Genomic DNA, 26,324 nt, shown 5'->3' with positions numbered 1-26,324 from the left:
AAATGCATTCAACATAGTTACAGCACACAGCTTTTGGTACAGGAAAAGAATGAACCTCAGTCTTGCTCTTGTGGCCTTTGTGTAGGAGTGAGGGCAACTAAAAGGCCCCAGGCTTTGTTTACATGTGTGATCGTAAACTGTCAAAGATATATGATCTGTACTGTATATTCTGTTGCTAGATCACTACTAAATGAGCTAACAAAGCTATGGCTTAATTAACCCCTACCACTTGCTTGTTGTTTTCCTCCCTGTGTGACCAAGCCAAACATACACCTTCCATTGCAGATTAGAAAGCAGCCCAAAATTTCACTCAGTTTCAATGTCTGGCTGCTGACACACTACATGGCATGACTGAGTTATCCTAGAACAGTTTTAGAAAAGCTTCATGGAACTCTGTCTAACCATATAGAAGGCAAACTTGGACATTTCCAGGACATAGACTTCCCAAAGTAAACAAAGCATTAGAATGCTTGTATATAGATTTCATATCTGCATTCCCAGGTTGCTAGAAGGAGAGTGGCTGTGTATTTATTTAATGTCTTTAATTTCAAGTGTTCGGGTCATTTTTACCACGTGGCAAAAATAGAAGATAAAGCAAACATAAAATTTACACACACACACTCTCCCAGCCTGCAATCTCCATCCCTTTAAGCTCTGCCTCCTGCTCCTTACTTTGCCAGCAAGCAGGAGAGAATACTGTGATCCCCCTGCTCTACCATTATTTCTTCGCTTCTTCTCCAGTCTCCCAGGACTGCACGTACAATAGGACTACAGGCAAGCCTCACATTGCTGGCTCATATTCCTCCACCATTCCTCTCCCCCTGGCTGCTGGCACATTCATATACCTCTGCAGCACCTATATGACACTACCCTGCATCTGCAAAGCTCTCTCATCACCCTGTCATCCATACAGAAAGAGTTTGTTCCCTTATTAGAAGCCATTAATAATTTCAATATCTGACTGCTGAAATACTGAAAATGGAATCAGGAGTGAGACCTAGAAGTATGTGCACAATTCAAAGGGACCATCCCTGAATAGATGAACAAGTTATCCAAACTCACTAAAATGAGTGAAAGAAAAAAAGGAAAGGTTCATTATTTTAAGTCTGTATCAAAACCACCACTTGTTTCAAATGGGAGTATAAGAGTAATAAAATACAATCTTTTAAAAATCTGACAAATTGTACAACTCAAGAGATCTCTCCACTTGAGATTTCCACTGTTCATTTGTGCAAAACCAATTTCTGGAAAGGTTATTTACAATTAGATTTTCACTCACAGCTCTACAGTCAAAATTCAGGAGGATCACAAACTTTAAGCAGATGAACTAAACTGACAGGTCTATTCAAGTTGATGGTAAACACTGCAGTATCTCCTAAACTACAGGGTAAAAGCTTGAAAGCTTGCCTAACCTGAGCATTTAAAAGGACAACTAAACTTATGTACACTAGGCTTTATAAGTTCCTTTTCATATATAAAGCTTAATGCCAATATTAAACAAAACAAAAAAAAAAAAACCCCAACCAAAACCAAACATTATAGTTCTGACAGTCTTGGAACAAACAAAAAAACAAAGACCAGACCACATGATCATTATTCCCAGATTTCCAGTGCTCTGGGATTCACATGGTGTATTAAATGTATTTTAAGATGTCTTTGCTTTAGTCTTCTTGGTATTTCACACAACATCTTAGAACTGTTTAATGAGGTTCTAAATTTAATTCCCTTCTACTCTTTTTGATTTGGATGCACCACTCTTCACAAACATTTCTATGTTCTAACCACACAAGAGCTTTCGTTGAATTTTCCTGACTGTGCTGCTAGATGGTACTACAATTCCTAGCAGAAACAATGATAGTGCCACATGAGAATACACAGTAGTGCAGTACTCAGCTGTTGCATAATCTTTGCTCCCATTCAGCTCAGCACAGTTCTTGCCTTCAGGACCACAGAGGCACACTACTTGATTTGTGGATTGTAAAGGGAAGCAGGAGAATATAGCAACACTGCAGTAGAGCAAAGGACAGCGAGAATAATTCATCCATTAGATTAGTAACATACCGTTACTCCAGATATAATTGGGGCTTTTCCTTCAATTAGTTTGTATATTTCTTGAACTGCTTCCTCATCACTCTTGTCTTTAAATCGCTTCTTGGAGAGTTCTTGAAGAGCTTCCTTAAACTGGTCAAAAGTGATAGTTCTGGAAGACTTTCCCCTGTTGAAACACAAAGAAATTGAAAGAAATTACAAGAGAGCACAACAAGCATTCCAAGAATAGCAGAATGGTTTCACTCTACCACAGTAAACAACAGAAAAACAAGATGACCCATGCAGCTCATTTATGGTGTCAGATAAAACGTATCCCAGGAACATCACTTTCTTTTTTATGTACATCAGTAGGACAGCACTTTAGAAACTTCCTTTGATGAATGTTCAGAAATAAAAAGGAAATAAAGGAACCTGGCCTGCTATCAGAATGCCTGCATCTCATCAAATCAAATATAGTCTCATTTGGTTGATCACTTTGTCATGGTTTAGCCCCAGCTGGGAGCTGAGCACCATGTGGCTACTCGCTCAGCCCCCCCCCCCCCGCCTCCCCCAGTGGGATGTAGAAGAGAATGGGAAGAAAAAGGTAAAACTTGTGGGTTGGGATAAGGACCGTTTACCAGGACTGCAAAGGGAGAGGGAAATAACAACAACAGTACTGATAACAGAATATACAAAACGGGTGATACACAATGCAGTTTCTCACCTAACGACTGTGTAACTCAGACTGCATGCTCAGACCCATTCTGAAGCTGGACCATCCTGGTGCCACGCCATCCCTCCCTGACTAGACCCCTTTTATGCTGAGCATGACATCATATAGTATGGAATACCCCCTTTGGCTAGTTTGGGTCACCTGTCCTGGCTGTGTCCTGTCCCAGCTTCTGGTAAAAATTAACTCTATCCTAGCCAAACCCAGGACACACTTGTAAAGCGTGCATGCATAAAAGACAAGAACTGAAGCATCTTAAGTGAGTTTTGTTATTTAATGTTTTTTTATTCCTCTTTGAATTACTGGTTATGACATATTATTCAAAGGTCACTATACATGTATTCACAAGTAAATTAAGAATAATGCTATTGTGCAAAGCAAACTATTGAAAAGCATTTAAAACCTTGAAATTCCTCCTCTATTAAAGCCTTACAAATTTTAAAGGGATGCATTTAAATTCAATACCTGTTTTCCTTTTTAGACCATCACCTTCATAAAACATTCACGGGTTCATGGAAAAAACAATACAGCAGTCTGATAAGCTCATAATCCCTGCCCCCTGAAATTCAGAGCTGAAGACTTACTGTTGTTTTTACTAATAGGAAATCCATATTTCCACACTAGTAAATTACTTGCTTAGGTTTACTTTTAGTGGAGAAGATTTTGCTATAGCAGCGTACAGTGCAAAATCTGAAAAGTAGAGTGGGAAGTTCACACTTTACAAACATCTATTTATACAGTCACTCCTGCAGATCTTTTACACCCATCAGGCCAAAGGGTTCAATTGATAAAAGTCTTCTAAAGAAACTCAGCATTCATTACAGAGAAGTGTTTAAAATACTCAGTTTAGGCAGCAGATAATGTAGTGAGGTATACACTGCTCCTTCCTTTTCCCTAATATGAAACTATTTTAAGTGTTCCCCATTTTAAAATTCATGTATGAGGCCACAGCATTAATGAGATCACTCATCATTTAAAAAAATAAATAAATTTCTTTTCCATGAATTATATCACACACAACACACACCTTTTCCTATATTATTAAATTACAGGTCCCCTGATCTCTAGAACAGAAATTTACACACCAAAATTTAGCTATGTTTTAAGCTAAAATTTAACAGATCAAATAGAAATTTTTTCAAAAAGATGTTCTGATACTTATGCTGATGTAACCTTAAATAAAAGTTGCTATCTTTAATAGTAGCAGTTGTTTTGAATTGCTTACAACATTATGAAACCCTCAAAGAAATATTTGAGAATACATGTTGCTGGGAAACATGCTAGTACTTGAGTTTTGTTTGCCACTTAAGCATTTCTTTTAATGCCAATTTAGAGAGTATTTCAAGCAAATCAGGAAAAAACCCCCAAACCCACCACAACTCAGGCTGCCAGGGGCATCTGTTTATACAGGAATAAACAATCTATGCAAGGATAGAGAAAGTGTGCACTGGCAACAGAAATCTCAGGCTAGAAAAACTATGCATAGAAATCTAATTTTAATTCAACCGCCACAGAGAGCCACTGTGAAGAGCAATTCACCTATCTTTCATCGACTTACCTTTGATCTTCTCTCAGATACCTACAGAGGTCAAATCCCCCTCTGCAGGAGGGTGCCTTCACTAATGAAAGGGGAACGTGAAATTTCTCAGTTTTAGACACCAAGAGTTAGGAAGTGACTTACTTCAATTAAACACAAAATGAAATTCTGTCCCAGACTTTTAAAACAAGGAGAAATTGGTTATTCACAAGAAAATTCAAAGCTAACGCAACTCTTTACGTACTGTTCATTACTAGTATCCTATATTTCCAACACAGCCCAACGTGTAGCAAATCCCTACATCCCTCACACTCCCTATTTTAGTCAGAAATAAACTTTATCTGTTTATCTTTGGTGTTTGCAACTCCTTGGCTGCTTTAGGTGAAGCATAAGCTGGACTATCTCATGGAATTAGCTAGTAAAAGAACATCATGACAGTGGAAATGAAGAATATAACCCAGTATTTCATTAATCAGAAAGACACATGGAATAAACTGCAATTAACTACTTGGAATTTGTCCAGGATTCTCATTAACAGGATTAACATCCCACTCCTGATGAAACATATCCAAGAACTTTCAACTAGCTCAAGAGGTCAGGACTTCATTTTGTTTTGCCTCTCATTTAGAAAAAGATGGCATTGGCAATCACTGCAAATCTTCAGCATAACACCACCCTAAGACTCACAGCCAAGTCTAACATACAGACCTTTCAAATGCCATTTTCTGTGGCACACAGATTACCTGGAACTCTTCAATCAGTATTGCTACCATTTAGCTTGGATCATCAGTTGGGATAATCACAATGAGAAAGAGAATGACCACTTTCAGCAAAAAACACTGAAGTTCATTGTGGTGGGTTGACCCTGGCTGAGGGCCAGGTGCCCACCAGAGCCGCTCTATCACTCCCCTCTTTCATTAGACAGGGGAGAAAAGGTAAAACTTACGGGTCGAGATAAGGACAGGGAGAGATCATTCTCTAATTATCATCACGAGCAAACCAGACCGAACTTAGAGAGGGAATTCATCTTATTTATTACTAAGCAAAACAGAGCAGAGGAATGAGAAATAAAACCAAAATCTTAAAACACCTCCCCCCACCCCTCCCATCTTCCCGGGCTCAACTTCACTCCCGGCTTCAACCTCCGCCCCCCCCAGCGGCACAGGGGGACGGGGAGTGGGGGTTACGGTCAGTTCCTCACGCGGTGTTTCTGCCGCTTCTTCATCCTCAGGGGGAGGACTCATTGTTCCCCTGCTCCAGCGTGGGGTCCCTCTCACGGGAGACAGTCCTTCATGACCTTCTCCAACGTGAGTCTCCTCCACGGGGTGCAGACCTTCAGGAGCAAACTGCTCCAGCGTGGGTCCCCGAAGGGGTCACAAGTCCTGTCAGCAAACCTGCTCTGGCGTGGGCTCCTCTCTCCACGGATCCACAGGTCCTGCCAGGAGCTTGCTCCAGCGCGGGCTTCCCACGGGGCCACAGCCTCCTTCAGGTGTCTCCACCTGCTCCGGCGTGGGGTCCTCCACGGGCTGCAGGTGGAATCTCTACACCCCCTCATCCTCCCTCCATGGGCTGCAGGGGGACAGCCTGCTTCACCATGGTCTTCACCACGGGCTGCAGGGGAATCTTGCTCCGGCGCCTGGAGCACCTCCTCCCCCTCCTTCTTCACTGACCTTGGTGTCTGCAGATGTTCTTACATCTTCTCCCTCCTCTCTCTGGCTGCAAAAGCACTCTCTAACTGTTTTTGTCTTTCTTAAATATGTTATCACAGAGGCGCTGATTGGCTTGGCCTTGGCCAGCGGCGGGTCCGTCTTGGAGCCGGCTGGCATTGGCTCTGTCAGACAGAGGGGAAGCTTCTAGCAGCTTCTCACAGAAGCCACCCCTGTAGCCCCCCCCCGCTACCAAAACCTTGCCACGCAAAACCAACACATTCATGTTGACTCTATTTTTATTAACACATGTAGAGTTTTTGGTTCCACACTTAAAGAGCATGATTTTTTATTTTTTATTTATTATTCTGTATTAAAAGGAAAAAAATACATAAATACATCAATAAGGGTGCCAAGAGAACAAAGAACATCATCTGGTCTAAGACATAGCCATTCCTGCCTCTCACAATTGGTCTTTTCCCTGTCACACTAACATCAGGAAAGGAAATTAGTTGTTTTTCCCTCTTACTTAAGGTGTAACCACAAATTGGATGCATATATGAGCAACTTAGTATTGCCAGACCCAAAAGAAAAAGAAATGAGCATCATGGCAGATATTCTTTACCAGCAAAAACATTAATTGGAGTGACATTGGAGGTAGGAATGACAGAGGCAAAGTCTCTCAAAAAACCTACATAACTCTTGATTTACATGCTCTTAAGCCACAGGATCAGCCCCCTCCAGGTCCAAAAAATGCCCTGTGGAGAAGGAACTTGGGAGTACTAGTGAATGAAAAAATCAGACATGAGCCAGCAATGTGAGCTCACAGCCCAGAAAGCCAACTGTATACTGGGCTGCATCAAACAAAGTGTGGCCATCAGGTCAAGGGAAGTAATTCTGCCCCTCTATTTTGCTCTGGTGAGACTCAAGTACTGTGTCCAGCTCTGGGACCCTCAGCACAGGAAAGACATGGACTTATTGGAGCAGGTCCAGAGGAGGACACGAAGATGATCAGAGGGCTGGAGCACCTCTCCTATGAGGACAGGCTGAGAGAGTTGGGGTTGGTCAGCCTGGAGAAGAGAGGGCTCCAGGGAGACCTTATTGAATGAAGTCTTTCAGTACTTAAAGGAGGCTTATAAGAAAGATGAGGACCAACTTTTTAGCAGTGCCTGTTGTGATAGGACAAGGGGTAATGGTTTTAAACTAAGAGAGGAGATTCAGACTAGATGTAAGGAAGAAATTTTTTTAAGATGAGGGTGGTGAAACACTGGAACAGGTTGCCCAGAGAGGTAGTAGATGCCCTGTCCCTGGAAACATTCAAGTTTAGGTTGGACAGGGCTCCAAGAAAGCTGATCTAGTTGAAGATGTCCCTGCTCATTGTGGAAGGGGTTGACTAGATGACCTTTAAAGGTCTCTTCCAACCCAAATTATTCTATGATTCTATGACAAATGATAATACTATGAACACTGCATGACACACAAGGCAGTCATACTCTCAGTTTATTTCCACCATTTTTAATGCTCTGTTCACATTCAGGTTGCCCCTTCCTGATACCAGCTTTTCAGAGGTCAGGAAGCTAAATAAAAAAAAAAAGAAGAAAAAAAAAAACCCCAACAACCAACAAGAAAAACAACTAAAACCCCCAAACAAACCAGTTTCTTGCTATTAAGCAATTGCTACAAAGAATCAGCTGCTTTGTGTATATTTGTAACTTGTTTTTAGAAGTTCATTATAAATATCTTGTTTCCATGGGAATAACAAAACAAATATATTAACTTTCATTTTCCAAGTGTTACAAGTTCAAACTACAATTAAGTATGCCAAGGGCAATCTCTCAGTTAAGAGAGACCTAGAAAGAAGATAAATTACTGTATATTAAAAAAGAAAGGAAAAAGAAAAAAGATGAATGGAATAGAAGGAATGTGTGACATGACACAATCGGACACTGGAAATGCAAATTAAAACTATCTGTACAGAAAATGTGACAAAGTGGAAAATAGTAACAATAGAGAGAAAGTGGAGGGGAAAAAAAGGTTTTTACAAAAACAGACATCATAAGATTAGCCACCTCAATGAAAAGAACAAAAATATATATGAGGGACACTAATAACAAATTTTTAAAGCCGTGTACTTTATTATGACACAAAGAAACCTTTATGTTTAGGAAGGATACATTCTTACATGCCATTCTATTTTAAGCTGTGCTTCTTAGAACAAACAGATTTACTCTAATGCATCATCCTTCAGTGGAGGAAACAGTATATTCATGATACACTCATGAAAGTTGCTTCTATCTATGCCTACACGTGGGAACAGACTGAACACTCTCAGAAGAATTTTAGGAAGCTTCCCATCACTTCCCCTTCCTTGATGGTCCCTCCACATATAACCACTCTAAATGGGGAAATTCTGAACTAAAACTTGAATTCCTCAGTTTGCTTTTGGGAGCCTAAGCTCACATATGTAAAAACACGAGTTCTGAGCCTGCACATCAGCATAGCTGACAAAGCGTAAGAGATCAAACATTGGCCCAAAGTAGATTGAAACAGCAAGTGATGCAGTTTTCATTTGCAAATAATACTGCCAACAGTGTCCTGTGTTCACGAGATTAGAAAAATGCAACAGTATGTTTTCACATTGCAAATTAATACTTGTGTTATTTGGATTTGAAAATAATTTGGATTAACAGTTGTCTACAATTTTAGCTGAAAAGCGATACAAATACACTCCACATATACAACACACAAAATCCTTGACCAATATTGAAAAGCTTTATCTCCATAGCACTATTACAGTTCACTGTTAGTACAGCGAAGTCTCCAACATAATAGTTTTCTGTCTTAATCTCTGAGCTACCAAAAGTCAGCCCATACTCCCATGCCAAGGGTCACTTTTCCTTTCAATTTTCTTAGATTGCAGAGGGAAAAGAAAATATAAAAAATACTCACAGAAGCTTCTATTCTTGCTAGCATGCCAGAGAGGTTGACAGTACGATCACTAACCAGGACTTGCTGTGGAAGTTGTCATCTATCTACAAATCTAAGGAGTACAGAAAGTCTAACAAGCGTATGAAGACAGCATAACTAGAGGTTGGAGTCCAAAAAATGTTTTTGCATAAGCTCTTGTATAAGGAGTTTTGTTTGTAAGGTTTATTTAGTCTAAATTCACCACAGACTTGGGTGTCTCAGTCAACCGAGCAGTCAAGTAAAACTTAACATCATCTCTTGTAAATCAGAACAAACAGGATTCTTGGCACTCTTTATATTTATTTCCTTCCCAAGGCAGTCTCATTCATTCAGAAGACAGAATGAAGGATTGTGCTGGCAACAGAACGCCCAAGTGGCTTATTTGTTGTAGTTTCTGACTTACTGGCACAATAAGTTTAATCAGGCAATTTCTGATTTTCCATTACTGCTCCTACATCCATGTGGGATGGATAAGATAAATAATAAGAAACACTCCTGAATTATCAGAATTAATCATTTAAATTATTCAAATTAATCATATAAAGGTGTCAGGATAACATTGAGAACAGACCATAAGTCAGACTTTTTACCCCAAACCCTAAGAAAGACATATTTCCTAATGATGTTCAGACCAGACTTTGGAATTCAGTTGTTTCTACTTTATCCTGACAATCAAAAAAAAGGGAAATGGGAAGTGTTTTTTGTTTTTTTTTTTTTTTTAAGAGAAATAATAGATGGATCTTGCTCAGCTTGCCCAGAATTTTTTACTTTTTTTTTTCCAAGAGCAATCTGCCATACTAAAAACTAACTACCGCTGAAACTCCCTGATTTTCGAATAATTTTTTTTTTAATTTACCACTTTACAGCAGCAACTTTATGATTATAACTGTGGTATTTCCCAAAGCATTGACTCCTGTTCATTTAGTAGAACTGACATTTATTCTTTTCTTGCTACTCGTGATAATACACTAAGTCTTCTTGATGTAGTCCATAAGCATAACGTACATTAATAGCAATGGTTAGTGTATTTGTACTGTACATGTTGACAGTGAAAAGGTACCACAGAAATTCTTTGAAGCAAAAAAGGTTTATACTGGTCTCTGCAAAATACATCACTCATCCAACAGAAGTAGTCTTTTTTCCAAGAATGTCTGCTGTAATGTTACCAGCTCAAAGTCCAAAGCTAATCTGTTTAATCAAGAAGCAGATTATGCCATAGGGCTGGTAGCTTATTTTTTTCTTTTTGTGGTTTACAATTTTCACTTTCTGCTCTCTTTGGGCTACACAGGTCAGCATTTTTACTGCTGATCAGCCCCGCAATTCACTGCCAAAGAGAAGTCCCAAACTAAAGCTAGGTCCCTAGATAGGCTAACCAGGCTGCTAGAACCTTACAACCTAATGGAGTATTTAACATATCCTGTGAAGATGTCTTTCTTATTATATATCAGTCAAGAACAAAATTATAAAATTTAGATATTCAATGCAAAAAAATCACAAACAAAAAAGAGAACACAGTTTCTTGAATAAAACTGAACAATGTATGACTAACCCAAAGCAGAGACTTGTGTAAAAATTTGACAAGTATAGCTGAAGGGAGAAGGGAGAGGGGAGGAAAGATACTGTGATGCAGTCTATCTGGTTCTTTGCACTGCACTATCCAATAGCTCTAAAGGTGGTTGTAAAAACCAATTAAGAAAACAAAACTTGAGGTATCACCTTGCATCAGAGACTTCTGCCCAATTAATGGGTAGAACTAGGATACTGAAATTAGACATCTGGATGTTGATGTAAACAGGAGTAAATTGGCAAATTGTTAGGAAAGAAGATATCCTTCCAGAAGATATCCTCAGAAAAATGATCCTAAGAAGAAGATACAACAGAGATCATCAGCTAAGGTAGTGGTCACTTCTGGAATACAGGTACCTTTGAGTGCCTGGCCATTTACCAGAAGTGGATTCCCTTGAAGGAAAGATTAGGACTGACAAAGACGACATCTAGATGATCTTCACAATTACTGTATAAAAATAACTTCTAGCATCTTGGCCAAGTCGGACATAAGGAGTTGGACTGAATGGCTTCATATACCCCGCAATCAGAAAGCAATGCCATCATCAGTTTTCTCATTGTTCCAGGAGAGCAAAGCAACAAGAGAGGTACAACGCAAAATGCAGTGCAAAATGCTCTCTCTGTAGCACAGCAATAGTCATGACTTACAGAAACCTCTCTGGAGTCAGGGATTGGGCAGCAAGGGCAGAACATGCATCATTCACTCAGGAGCTGAACCTGGAAATGCCAGTTTCCCTCCAGGTGCTTTTTGTCTTGTTACTGAGCAAGTGTAAAGCAGAGCGCACCTTGTTCATTCTAAGTATCTGAAATGGTGAGAGCTTGTGAACTGCAATGCTTTGAGAATCTGAAGCAAGAGGACTTCAGCAGCTCACTAAACCAGCACTTGATATCTTTATCAGGCTTTATTTTAACCTAAGTATTTTAGGCTTCTCTCATGAGAACTCCTCTCCTATATTTGAAGTTAACCTTTTTCTACTCTTGGCTTTATTTTTGTAGCATTTCCTTCCTATGTGATTCACTCAGTGAAAACTTGTTGCCGTTAACATAAAATCTAAAGTTAAAAAAATAAATAAAAAAAGCAAACCCAAAAGCTATGAGCCTACAGATAAAATAGCATTGGGAAGGGAATGAAGAAGGAGACCGAAGAATGAAAATGACTTGGCAAAAACACGTAGTAGGTAAAATTTTCTGAAGGAAAGCAAACCCCATAATGAGTTAAAGAGGTTAAAGAGATTAATGGGACTTAAGGAGGATGAGGAAAAGAAAAAATCCAAGCAAAAAGTAGGTATGATGGTTATATAGGGCTTAGAGGAAGGGATGACATTAGCTTACAAGAGTAGCAGAATCCACTTGTTTGGGGTTTGTTTGGGGGGGGGGGGGGTTCAGTCTAAGAGAACAAAAATAATGTTATATCTGGATGTTTAAGAATAAAGATCCATGGAGTGGTTAGCTACTGATAAAAAGCTACAAAGGAAGTATTTGGAAAACTCTGTGAAGCCTGAAGAACGCGCATGCCCCAACTTACATCAAAGGGGTTTGCAAATGCATTTCTCATGACAGGCACGTACGTGAGTTTGAAAAGAGATAGAAACGCGCTACCAAGCACTCTGGGAGGAATTCAACTTTTCCTTGTTAACTGGTATCATACAAAGAAGAGAGGTGCTCTGGCTGTCAATCCCCTGGACTCTACATAAATAATGTAATAACTGTACACATACAATGGATAAAAGTAATTTTATCACAAGTGTATTGCTTTTATCCTTAGAATGTTGTCTACTTCTGTGAAAAAAAAAATCCAACAAATGACACATAACTTACAGAGCATGTTGTTTAGTAACATAGAAATCTATCTTTCAGGTGCATGAAGGACTGGCACTATTTGTCACACAACTTGGGTGGAAGTTAGACATTAAAGGACATGGCAGGGGTGAGTGACAGCAGCACAGAAGTTAGCCAAAGTACAGAAAGATGTAAGAAATAGACAGCAAAAAAAAAAAAGAAAGGCTGCAGACAGGTCTTAGACCCAAATGGTAGGGGACAAACTAGTGCTGAAGAAGGAAAAAGATGCCTTAGAATCAGGTTTCTGCAGATATGCAGGTTTCTTCTCCAAAGGGCTCCATTTATTTGCTGATCTCTTTGGTTCTTGTCATCTTAAGGATACACACTAGGCTAGGCACATACACACACAGATCATAGGGGAAGGGAGCAGAAACTGTTAACCACAGGTTTCTCTAAGTCACGACTATTGCTGTGCTACAGAGGGAGCATTTTGCGCTGCATTTTGCATTGTACCTCTCTTGTTGCTTTGCTCTCCTGGAACAATGAGAAAACTGATGATGGCATTTCATAAGTATGAAAAGAGAAAGATTCTCATGGACAGCTTTCAGATTATTAGCTTTTTCAGGACTTCTGTTATATTATTAACCTGAATTTGTATCAATACATGACAATCAGAGACAGGAAGAAAGACATAACTCAATGAACTCTTGTGTTAGCACCAAGTCCCCTCAGGCTTTTGATAGCCAGTAACCTTCCTTACTGCTTTCTCTCCACATGCAATACCCATGTTTTGACTATGTTGACATTCAGGGAAGACAAGTTACCTCTTTTGATGAGACCAAGTTCTTGAGTTAACCAAGAACAGGATGTGGCATTTGATAGAGGAAAGAAAAATGAAATCTCCACAGTAGAAGTCAAACAGTTACATAAGACAGTGCTATTTTTATTAATGAGACTCAGAACAGAAAAGCACAGTATCTTACTAAGGACTAGATATTGTATGATTATATGATACGACATCTTACTCTAACCAGACAAAATTCAAACACAACTACAAGAGGTCAAAGAACAATGGCATTATTAAATAGGACTTGATATAGTAAGATCTTAACTCATTAAGTTTCAAGATACTAGAGCTTAAATTATGCTTTCATTAAGAACTGAATTGGCCCTTGAAAGTAAACCATTGCGCAAGGAACAGAATAATAACTGAATTCAACTCATTATTATGCAAGAACAGTGAGGATCCATGCTGCTTTCTAGCAACATATCATCCAAAAGTTTTTCTCCTCTCAGTTTTTCCTTCAAATTACATTAAAAAAAACCCCCACTTTTATGTGCTGCCAACTTTCCTAGAATTTCTTTCTTGTTTACCTCCTGGGATTTTGTGATGTTTCAGCAAAAAACCTAGCTCCATATCTTTACAATGTCTAATATTATGAGGGGTTTTTAATTCCCAGGCAGGATGTTTATAGGTACCAAAATGGCCATTTTACCTGTGTTTGACCAATCCACATCAGAGCAGCATGAAAAGAGCAATGCAAGATGGTGGCAAGGCAAAGGGTGCATATTGTGGGGACATGTTTTTAAACCATTATGAAGCTCAAGTAAAACAGCAAGTGCAATTTGAACATTGTATTGCTTGTTCCTATAGGGAAAGATGTCTGGAACACTCTGTTCCAGTGAGGCCTCTGACCAAACTCCCATCCTAATTCAGAAGTTACACTGTTCAGTATAAAGAAAAAAAGTCACTGAATGAAGACAAGAAAAATGAAGGGAAAAGGATGGAAAAAAGCAACCTTTAATTCACATAGAGCATATTCACTCTATTACTCAGGCACTGCAACTGTTTGTTATGACCATACTGCTAAGACACAGAAAGTACTCATATTTCATGGCCAAGAAATTTTGAAAGCACTAGCTAATAGCTGAGGTACTCAGCTCCCCTCCAGCTCCAGGACATTTCCCCCTACCATCCTAGTAACTACTTCCAGTTACAGACTGGTTTGGGGGTTTTTTTGAGAGAAAACTATTAATACCATTTAGTACCATAAGAAGTGTCTTTGCATAGCTATTTCTGAAACATAATTTAAGCATTAAGTGACATGGCTTGATGTATTTGGGGACTGTGGTAGCAGCTCATTGCTGTTGTAAAACCATCTGACAATGATATTTTTATCATACTCTCCCAATAAGAAAATGTGTTGGTTTTCAGTTCTGTGCTATTAAACTCTAAAGGAAAGTCCCACATTGGATTATATGAGACTGGTGCTCTGGCTTTCATAGTAGTAATTTTGGAAGCGATGTTCCAGTTTTTCAAAGGATTTCACAGGGTAAGAATTTTTGCCATGTCAAATCACATATCTTTAAGGTACCTTCCAACCATTCTATGATTCTATATAAGAATGAAAGCAATTTCTGAACCCAGTGACAGCTCAATGATAGTGAACTCTCCTGAGAGGTCAGATAAAAAAGTGTATGTATATGGGAGGGGTTGTTTTAGTGATGCTGAAGACAGGGAGAAAACATGGATGTATGGATATCTGCTAGCATTTTCTGCTGGCAATATGAGAAGGTGGCAGCATTAAAAATAAGACAGCTAGCATTAACTGAGAATGCAAGCTCCATCTATAGGAATCATTGACCATGAATGGAGATACAAAGGTGTGAAATCAAGTATGACACACAAAGTGAAAGAAGAAAAACTACAATGGCAGTCCATATCCAGAGGTCACGCACAGAGAAACCCACAAGACATCTGTTTGTCATAACCAACAGCCAAGGACCAAATCACAGCCTTGAAGAAAAGAGACTCCAGACTGCAGGTACGCACACAGCAGAAATATCACAATTTCTCTTTCAAGCAAAACATGATGTATAACTTAATTTACAGAGAAACTGGAAGATTGCCTTCCCACATGAAAGGGAAAATTGGATGGTCACAGGAAAGCTCTAAATATGCAGACAGTCTCCCATCTTACCAGTCTATGTGTGTTCCTTGTATGGGAGATTTAAATCTGTGTCAAAACACCAACATTCACAACAATGTCCTGCTCCCCACATACCTCTTATCTTCATGTCTTCTGAAACAGCAGTTAGAGACTTAAAATGACTAATGCAATTGTCTGCATTGCCAGCAATCATTCCCATATTACAAAACAGAAAGCAAGACAGAAACACAAGTAGACTGTGGCCAAAACAGTCTCTCAAACAGTTTACAATGAGAGTACGGGGATATTTGAAGAGATATCCACCTCAAGAGAACTGTAATATTTAAAAAAGAAAACCAGGAAACCTATAGTTGTTTAATGTGCAAAATATTCCTCTTAATCTTTGCCCAAAGGTTTAAAAAAAGCACACACAAAGGAAAAAAAAAAGGCACATATTTGAGATGTATACAATTGACAGATAGACATTTCAACACTTTAAATCGTGTTTTTGCTTTGTGTACAGCATTGTTCAATCAGCTACAAACTTGCAGAAACATCAAGTTACTTCAACCAGGAACAAAGCTAGTTAGTTCACTCAAAAACTGAATGCACACAAAAACATGTGGAAAAAGTATTTTTCTATCACTCAGAAACAAATGGGTAAAAAAAACCCCAAAACCAGGAGATGGTAAACAAAATAGGAGATCTATAAGTCCAAGCTAATTCTTGCTGATATGAAAAAAATCAGGAAGTAAGCTGAACTTAAACAAGTATGTAAGATTTTTTTTTTCAGAAATACCTCTAAATTTGCTCTTGTTCTTATTCAGTAGACATCATGCTTTCTAGTTCAGATTACATACAACTGATCTAGAACACTATGCACGTAAATGAAGGGTTTTGAGCAACAAAGTTTTAATTGTCAAGCACAGTATTTTTGAAAACCACATATGCAAAATCGTAACTCAGAAATTATGTTGAAAAATAATTCTCTAAGGTGGGGCGTTCAGGAGAATATCGGAAGACAAATCCTACATCAAGAGCACAGTTTTGCTCAGTCCACCTTTTGCCATAGCTCCAATATGTCCTTACCATAGTGAATGAATAGGGGAACACAAAACACATTGAATTCTTCTCATGGAACATAATAAAATGCTTTTAAGTTAACCTGAAACTGAAGCATAATGAAAAACAAACCGGCCAACGTTTTTCAGAGAGCTGATGCTCCAATCAGGTGACAGGAAACCAAAAGCCTCAGCAAACCAAAATGATAAGTAACCATACTACTTCCATTCAGACCAAATAATAAATGTAAGACAACTGTCATGTCAATGGGATCCTTATTTAAGCACAGTGCTTTCATTTTTTTTATGGATCCAAAGAAGCTAATTTGGCTTTGAGTGGTCTGACTTCATACATGTCCTACATTCTTGGAAAAAGCTGTTGTAACGTTACCATAAAGCAATGACGCATGTACCTATTACAGAAGTTACTTCTCTCTGCTCACTCAAGCATCAATGTAATTTCCAGAAAAATCTTACTGTTCTTTTGCAGAACAAGCACTGAAATAACCTCCACAAGAACATACAAAGTGATGAGCAGTTTCTAACTACTGGGAAGTGCAAGACTTTTCACATAAAAGCTGAAAAGGCTCACGTTCTGCTAACACTTGTAGCTGGTGTCAAAACATATTGCTCACATGTGCCATAGAGATATACATAAATTGAGAGGTAAATACTTGCTTTTCTGTTATCCATGCCTTCTAGTCAAGTACCAGTTCTGGACTGTCTCCCTCCTTATTAATGTCTCCAGTAGCAAATTTTCTTACAGAAAGAGAATTGGGGCTAGGGGTAGCTGTCAATGCAGATGGGAAGTCTTCAGGCTAAATTATACAGCAACAAAAGCTATATAACACTTGCATATGAGAAAGGTGGTGCCTCATTTGTTCTACAGATCCACAAGTCTAAAGATAATTCCATACGTATGCTATTGCCAATGCAGAGAATATTCTTTAATAAGTTCTTTTGCTATGCCTCTACCATTTCTCCTTACCATATCTTGTGGAGATATGTATCTTTGCACAGCTTAGGGAAAAATAGCTTATGCCTCTGCCTACTTATTTTGTATACCTCAAGAGCCATGTCTATACACTTCTCATCCCAACACAAAGTTGCAGTAATTGACAAGGCAACCATCAATCTGAATCAAGATTTCCCTAGTAATTATAACAAGGAACATCTGTAGAGCGCGCAATATACCTCACAAACGGTAAGTGCGGGCCCTTGACCTCTGAGACCTAAACAATCAAATGTAGGCCAAGCAGACATCGAAGAGGAAAAAAAAAAAAAAATAGAGGCTTTGCAAACCACAGAGTTCCATCAACTCCCTGATAAAAATCCTAAGCTAAAGTTAAAAATCCTAAGATAACTCTACCAGAGAAAGTCTGCCAAACGAGTAGTTACAGTAAAACTATATCCAGCTTCAGAAATAAGCCATTTTGATTCTGAGGCAGTCCTCCTCAGGGTGAGGGAGATCAAGCCTCTCTCTGTGTCCAAAGAGGGAAACATATTTTACTAACAGAAGTCTCAGTTGTACCACAGAATCTGCAGAACAGTCCATGCCAATGATGTCTTGGCACTTTGTGAAAGCTAAAAACAGACAGTGACCAAATTCTCTATGGGAATCTATCTGCTCCCCTGGATTAAAGGTTTGTTTATTAGTCTTTACAATGCTGACTCATGTGCATCTGAAACCAATCCAACAGAAATGCAGAAAATTATGACAGTTAACACCAAAACAGATATTCTCTCATTTACATCTCACTTCTCTCAATTCAAAGCACTAGCTGTATACAACAGATCCAAAAGTTTATTGTAAACAGAGGTTTACCCACATAGTTTTCTATCTTGCAGACATCATCATCACAAACCAAAATGACAAGAACAATTGGAAAGCCTCCAAGATGTTGGAATGAATTGTGAAAGCAGAGAGGAGACTATGAAAGAACAAGTGTACATTCTTTTGGAAATCTGTGATTTATTTAGATCAACAGCTACTGAAGGAAGGTATCAAGCCAGTGCTGGGAAAGATTCCGACGATTTTGGAGATGTCTAACATAACTTCAGTGACTGAACTAAGGAAATAGCTACAGTTACTGAACTATTAAGAGAAATTTCTGCCAAATTTAGCCTGTCTCTTACATCTGCTGCAAAATCTATCAAGGCACAGGACCCCCCTGCATGCCAGGATGAAACCGAAGCTGTCCTTATATGAGTCCAGTTGAAAAACGTTGCTGTGATCAGATACCACTAAATAGTTAAGAGCGTTTCATAAGCTCAAAATACCTTAGAAGTTTTTCCTTAAAAACAAAATAAAAAGCCTCTCGCAACATAACAAGCCATATCAAACATCAGAAACCCCCTTGAAGAGGAATACAGACTCCCTTTCAATGCGTCTCTTTCTCATTTGCCGTCAGGTCACCACTCTCCAGCTTTTGAATACAAACTGCTAAACATGTGCTGCCCTTGTGACTTTTGCTTCGTACCAAGGGCACTTTCTGTTTCATTTCCAAACAGGAATTACTACATTCTTACGTTAGCATTATCTAGCAGCTCTTCATTAATAGTTCAGGAAAAAAAAAAGATGTGAAGCCTTATTTTCTGAATGTAAGTATCCCAATTCTGAAGCTGACATTTTCTTCAAAGCCACTGATTTTATCAGCTGAAGTAAGAACATTGAGTATTGCTCCAAACTGTCAGTTGGTGACAGTATGGTATTTTGGTGCAAGAATGATATTCAATGTAGTAATATCCATTCTCACAATGCTTGGTATAGGAGGGTAAGTTTTCTAAGTTGTGGCCAGTTAATAGTGCAATTAGTAGTAGAATTCTATGCTCTTATTACAGTGTATATGTCAGAAGACTGTCTTACCTACCAGATTCTTATATACCCATCTATGTGCGATATAAAATTGTCTGAATGAGGACCACTGATGAATTTCCATAGGAGCTAATTCAACATCTGTTCTCTCACACTCTACCAGCACTACCTGTAGGGCACATTGCTGTTCGTAAGCAAGTCAAGTATATCCTCATAGCCTATAAAGCAAAACTGCAAGTTGACTCTTGCAGGGAAACAGGATAACATAAACCCAACAGATTAAGACAATGCAATGTACATATATACTGTTAAGCTCTATGTGCTGCACAGCATATATCAGCCTGTGCAGGTCTACTGTGGAAACCCCCCATAGCAAGCAACAGACAAACATCTTTGCAGGGTTACATGCTGGTCATTTTTATCACAACACATCTATATTAGGTATGTTTATATAAGTAGTTAATTTAAAACTAGCTTAAGTACTTGATGTATGTATTTATAGTTGGGTTAACTTCTCACAGTAAGGACAGCAAAACCAGGAGGAGCTCAACAGCAATTGTTTCAGGCCAATGCTCTGCTTCAATTACTAAACAACGTCTGATAGGGTAGAATATAACCAAAGCAAGCTTTATGCACTGCTAAACACCTTATCTTACACCTACATAGGTCAAAGCAGCCCTGTGAGACCACCACTACAAAAAATAGTATGTCTTTGTGCCTTTCTACCCTGCAGCAGAGGTGGAGCGTCCAGCCCTTCAGAAGCATCAGAAGTCAAACCCTCTCACTCTTTAAAGCTCTGAAAAGCCTCACAGATTTTCAAATAAAGCTCAATGAAGATGACAAGCAGAACTGTTGGCTAGAATTCTTCTGAATACATGCAAATCAGGCACATTTTATGTGCTTCATTTTCTTAAACAACAGCATATGACAATTCAACAATGCTGTTGCAAGCTTAGTCAATACCGTATCTCCTTTAAAAATCACCATGTATGTTGGAGAAGCTGTGCTGTTCAGTAAATTACTTCTTCCGAGATTAAGAGATTACACTTGCAGGAATCTAATCAACACTTGGCATAAGTTATTTGGATAACTGTCTCCAGAAAGTATATCTTGTCATCTTCTTTATCTCAAGGCTTTGACAAATGGAGTTGAAACACTTCAAAAAAAAAAAAGTACAAATGTCATGGTAGATAACATCAAGTCACTGTCCCCAACATTAAAGGAATCCAGTTCTCTATGGGTAGCCTTTAAGTCTGATAGTTCCTGTGTACCTTTACTGTTCACTTCAGGTTACTGTCACTTCACTCTCCATCTGGACTATGCCTTTCACAGATTAGTACTTCTATAAGTAGAACTTAAGGAAGCCAATGACTGGGTGACACAGTGTACAATTTAAAAAGGGAATAAAAGCAACAATCTCCCAAGCATGCATGAGATACTGTATTGATGGTCACAGAATACAGGACTAAATCAGAAAAGGAATTATTAAAATCAGACAAATTGTTCGAAATGGCCAATGTTGACTGAAGTTGCCATCAGTTCCATTCAGAAGCCTAACACCACCACCTCACACTGAGTAACAAACACTTCAAATATGATGAAGCAGATAAATCCCGGGTAAATTGGTACTGCACTGGGAATTATAATGAGAATATAGGGAAATCTTGTATAACTGAGATTCCAAACAATAATCGCACATATTGATTTCTCATATTGATTTTTCAGTTGTGGTGTAATGAACTACTATCATGTTACAGTATCACTATGTATCTACTGTTAGCTGAAAGAAAACCAACTTATTCTTGTACACACTTTTATGATGATAAAATGTTGCATCTTTTACACAGTATGAAAAAATATAACCACTGACAGCACAACAACTCTTGCTCTCATTAGCTTTCTTTTTTTTAAACAGTATTTGCAACTGAAGGGCACAGAATAAAGATCCAAGACATCTGGGCAATGAAGCAAGTGCTGTCCTGTGTCATGAAAGTCACAGCCTGGTGCCAAAGATCACCACTGTTCTGCAGCTGCTGCTGCACATGATCACAAATGGCACTAAGTGGTACAATGTATCAGTAGAGACAAAGACATGAACAGGTCTACAGCACTAACTCCTCCTCACCAGATGATGGTGGCTTAGCCTTTTCTTTAGTCTCGTACTTTTATGTCAGGTGAAGGAGGATTCCAGAAAGCTTTTTGCTTTTCTAAGCGTCCTATGACACTTGTGCCACAATCACAATAATAGGGTAACAGTGGAAGACTAAAAGATTCTCCACATTTTCAGGACCCTTCCTTCCAGAACACACTTGAGGCAAAGAAGAAGGAAGACAATTCAGTGCTGCTAAGGTCGTGTTCTTCATTTTCTGTCAGCCCTCGTTACCATCCTTCTTACGAAGCACGCAGTTTAAAACACCAAGCTAATGCCAAGAAAGCTGGAGCATTCACCAGACACAATGCAACCTGATCAGCGGGACAACCAGATCAGTGCAGCACCACAGCGTTGTAGCTGCATTGCTTCCATTTCTGAAGCTAGCACAGTCAGTGGCAAGCTCTCGTTAGCTGCACGCCGTGTGGCTTTGTACAGAACATGGCACCATTCCCAAAAAGGATCTCCAGAACCAACTACTAGGAAGTAAACACAGCAGAAAAACCTTCTGGACTTCAGGAATATCATACATTCAAAACAAACATGAAGTGCAATGCTTTTTACAATGAACTCCTGTCTCCACTGAAACAACTTGCCTGAAGATATTTTCACTGCCTGCCAAAGATTTGGGATTGATTTAAAGCTGTTCCTCAGCTTAAGCAGAAACTTACTGGTGTGATGCAAAACACTGCAGTGAGGTTGTCGGGGGGGGGGGATTGTTGCCTGAATTACAAATGTCCAGATAGTACAGAAACATTTCCTTCCTGCCTTAGGTATTGTGTCCTTTTAGTAACCGGTTGCTCAGATAAAGTATTGGAGGCAAACATTACATAACATAACAAAATCCTCCCTTGAGGGAGGTGATCCTGCCCCTCTAACTCCACTCTCATGAGACCCCACCTGGCGTACTGCGTCCAGCTCTGGGGTCCCCAGTACAAGAAAGGCATTGAGCTGTTGGAGCGAGTCCAGAGGAGGGCCACCAAGTTGATCAGAGGGCTGGAGCACCTCTCCTATGAGGACAGGCTGAGAGAGTTGGAGTTGTTCAGCCTGGAGAAGAGAAGGCTCCAGGGAGACCTAATTGTGGCCTTCCAGTACCTGAAGGGGCCTACAGGAAAGCTGGTGAGGGACTGTTTATCAGGGAGTGTAGTGACAGGACAAGGGGTAACGGGTATAAGCTGAAGGAGGGTCGATTTAGGCTAGATGTTAGGAAGAAATTCTTTCCTGTGAGGCTGGTGAGGCACTGGAACAGGTTGCCCAGGGAGGTTGTGGAAGCCCCATCCCTGGAAGCGTTTAAGACCAGGTTGGATGAGGCTTTGGGCAACCTCGTCTAGTGGAGGGTGTCCCTGCCCATAGCAGAGCGGTTGAAACTAGGTGGTCTTTGAGGTCCCTTCCAACCCAAACCATTCTATGATTCTACGAAAGTGGCAGACTGGGAACATTGGGAACTCCCTCACACCTTTTTTTTTTTTTTTTTTTTTTGAGATTTTTTTAAACAATCATCTTTTCTTAACTCACATGCTAAATCAACACTCTGATGGGACAGCTGCAAAAATTGGTGCTGGCTATTCAGGATACAATGCTGCTCTTCAAGACAACCAGTAATTCAGTTACAGTACTTCTGTGTAGAATAGCAGCAGTGTGCTGGGAGTGCTTGCATTGCTGAAAATGCTCGTGACGGACAGTAGGTAAGGTGCTAATATTACTCCTTATCAGAAGGGTACACACTTTAGCCATGGTCTTCCTGGCTGCACTCTAACTCTGTCAACTGTAATCATCCTTCCTCAATTCCTCACTAAAACTGAATGGCTTTCTGTATTTGCTCCTTCAACCATAAAACTTTACTATCTAACAGCATTTCTTCCTAGAAAAGGCTGCCACAGAGATTTGGTTATGTAATTGAAATGTTCTGGGAGCCTTTAGAATCAGCACCAGCATTAGCAATCTTAGCAAGTTTTTCAGAATTATTTATTTGCTGGTAACATCCGAACCTTTGTAAAGAATGAGAACCTAAAACTGACTATGAAACAGGGAAAAAAATTCTCAAGAGGGAAAGCTTTTCCTTTTGGGGGGATTATACCAGGACTCCCTACCAAAATGATTTAATTTAAAACAAACAAACAAAAAATCCCAGGAAAGACAACAAACCACACACACCCCCCAAAACAAAAAACACACAAGCAAACAAACAACCCACCCCCTATGGGAATACATGCATATGCATTAAAAAAATGCAGAAGGTCAGGAACAGAGATCAAGCTTCAAAGAAAAATTTTGATTGCATTCATGTTTCTTCAGTTTAGTACGCAGACACACACACACGCAAAAAGTGATAAGCAACTCCGCTTCAGCAAAGCCAGAAATTTAATTAATCAGGGTGATGACTTTCAAAGGAGTGGTCTCCAGTAACACCACTTGGGTGTTTTAATCCCACAAGCCCTAGCTCCATATATAGCACCCAGATCTTTGCACCAACTAGTAGTCTGGCTAGAGCTAGACCAAAATACATTAAGAAGGTGTCTTGTGTGTGACATCACAATTTCAACAATTTCAAATTAATAAGTTAAACCTGCCTGGCCTAGAACTAACTATGTCAAGAGACGACCATGTAGTGCCCAGCCTTAAGGGGCAGATCAGGTGTTGCACACTTTGCATCTACAAGTGACCCTTTGTTTTCCTCCTCTGTAATATTAGCCCCCGCCCCCAGCTCCCAAACATTTCAAGACTCCAAGCAACTACAAGTCATGGGATCTAGCGGCCTAACATGGCTTTCCACAAAGTTGAAAACAACGTGCCAACGCTTCTCTGAGCAAGAGTTTTACATTCCTATTGGTGGTGAAGACAAAACAGAATAGGGAAGATAGTACAGACTCACAAGAACTGGAGTTTCCCAAGTCAACCTTTTTAAAAAAAAAGAAAAAAAAAAAAGGTTGAAGGAAGATGAAAAACTGCATCAAATGCAGCATGCTCCCATTTGCTAGTGTCACATCCTAAGCGGACAACATCTTAATTCTTTTAGTAGCTTTATACATAGGCAGGTTAAATGTAGCTTTTTTTACAACATTCATGGTATATTAATCTACTTTACGAGAGATGATTTCTAGCTCATGTCCTTATTTTAGGAGTCAAACAACATACATACACACACACACAGGCTCTGTTCCTACAAAATTTCTGCTCTAACTTCAGAACAGCAAATTATTTTATTTATTGTACTGTCTCTACAGGAACATAAAGAGACATTATTTTTTTCCTGCCATAGTTACCACACTGCAACCAGCCGCCTGACCATCCTGGTGGCCCTGCACTGGGCTTGTTCCAATGTATCAATCTTTCTTCCACAGGGGAGCCCCAGACTGGGCACAACACTCCAGATACAGTCTCACAAGCGCCAAACAGGAGGGCAAGATCACTTCCCTGGACCCGCTGGCTACGCATTTATTCATGCAGCCCAGGATGCGGCAACCCTTTCTTGCTGCCACGACTCGCTCACTGCAAAAACTCACTGCTGACTCACGTTCAACTGGTTGTCCATCACAACCTCCAGAGCTGCTTGTTAGACAGTCCACCTGCTATCCAGCCTATACCTCACCGATTTGGTGAGGATGCGACTGGGGCCAAGGCCTTGCCGTAATCAAGGTATACTACGCCCCTTTGCCAACGGTGCCAGTCATTTCATCATAGAAAGCAAGGAGGTCGATCAGGCATGACTCGCCTTTGGCAAATCCATCCTGGCTGCTCCAAATCAGCTTCGTGTCCTTTGTGTGTTGAGAAAGGGCTTCCAAGAGGATTTGCTTCACAACCTTCACAGGGACCGAGGTTATGCTGACTGGCCTGCAGTCACCTGGATCCTCCTTCTTGCCCTTCTTGAGGACGTGTGTGATGTTTGCCTTTTTCCAGTCACTGGGAACCTCCCCCAGCTGCCACGGCCTTTTGAAGATGATACGGAGCTGCTCTGCAATGACATTGCCCAGCTCCTTCAGCACCCTTGGATGCGTCCTACTTGGTCCCATGGACTCGTGTACGTCTAATTGGCTCAAGCAATTCTTAACTCTCTCTTCCTTTACTGTGCGTACTGCTTCACACCCACAGACTCTGCTAGCAGGCTCAGGGACCTGGGGACCCTGAGGGCAAGCCCTGCTGGTTGGAAAGGGAGGCAAAAGAAGGCATTCAGCATCTCTGCCTTTTCCATCTCTCCTGTCACTAGGTCCCCTGCCACACCGAGCAGCCAGCACACACTTCTGCTACCAGTGTACTTACAGAAGCCTCCCACGTTGTCCTTCACCTCCCTTGCTAGTCTCGACTCCTGCCGCACTTTGCCTTTTCTCACTCTGTTCCTTCATTCACAGGCTATAGCCCTCCCTCAAATAGTCTCTCCCTGCTTCCACCTCCCGTGTACTTCCTTTTCGTGTTTCAGCTCAATCAGAAGCTCCGCGTTCATGCATGCTGGCCAGTTTGTTTGACTTCCTGCACACGGGAATGGACCACTCTTGTGCTCTGAGGGAGATGTCTTGAAGATCAACGAGCTCTCCAGGGCAGTTTCCTGTGGGAAACCAAACAGGCCAAGATCTGCCCTTCTTAAGTCCAGCTTTGTAATTCTGTTGTTCATCTTGCTCACCCCTCTCAGGAGCTTAAATTTTACAGTCACCTAGTTGCTGCAGCCAAGGCTGCCTCATCCTTTACATCTTAATCATCTTCTATTTCAATCCATGGAAAACAAGAGACAATGTATACATTGATATTTAACGGTCTAGAAAATACTTGCTTTTTAATCAGTAAAATGGTGTAGTTTTGTAACTAATACAGATTTCACATAGCTGCTTTTATAAATGAGAAACAGGCAATTTTAAATGATGGTGCAATATGACGAAATTAGGCTGACTTGAAAAAAAAAAAGAGGCATAACCCCCTCTAAAAACCCATGAGTCAAGGTACCATGCCACAGCTCTACTTCTACTCTAAACCAGTAGAAGTCCCTGTAGTCCACAAGTGGCATATGCCACAAAGAGCACAAAGTGTCCAAATACCAAGCAATTTGCAATATACTACTGTATGTGATATAATATATATATACTTCAGCTGGGAAATTAATCACCCACCACTGTATCTATAGGTTTTC

General features: G+C 40.0%; 1 protein-coding gene across 3 annotated transcripts in view; it reads right to left on the bottom strand.

Annotated features, from left to right (window-relative positions):
* TPPP (tubulin polymerization promoting protein) overlaps positions 1–26,324 on the bottom strand; it is a 76,623-nt gene that overhangs the window by 31,662 nt on the left and 18,637 nt on the right. For all 3 annotated transcript variants that reach the window (XM_075745281.1, XM_075745279.1, XM_075745280.1), the window contains one exon: positions 2,062–2,215. In XM_075745281.1, the coding sequence (XP_075601396.1) occupies positions 2,062–2,215 (154 nt within the window). The remainder of the gene's footprint in view (positions 1–2,061; positions 2,216–26,324) is intronic.

Source organism: Balearica regulorum, chromosome 2, assembly GCF_011004875.1.
Source record: "Balearica regulorum gibbericeps isolate bBalReg1 chromosome 2, bBalReg1.pri, whole genome shotgun sequence".
NCBI classification, from domain to species: Eukaryota; Metazoa; Chordata; class Aves; order Gruiformes; family Gruidae; genus Balearica; species Balearica regulorum.
This window is presented reverse-complemented; position numbering and strand designations above follow the sequence as displayed.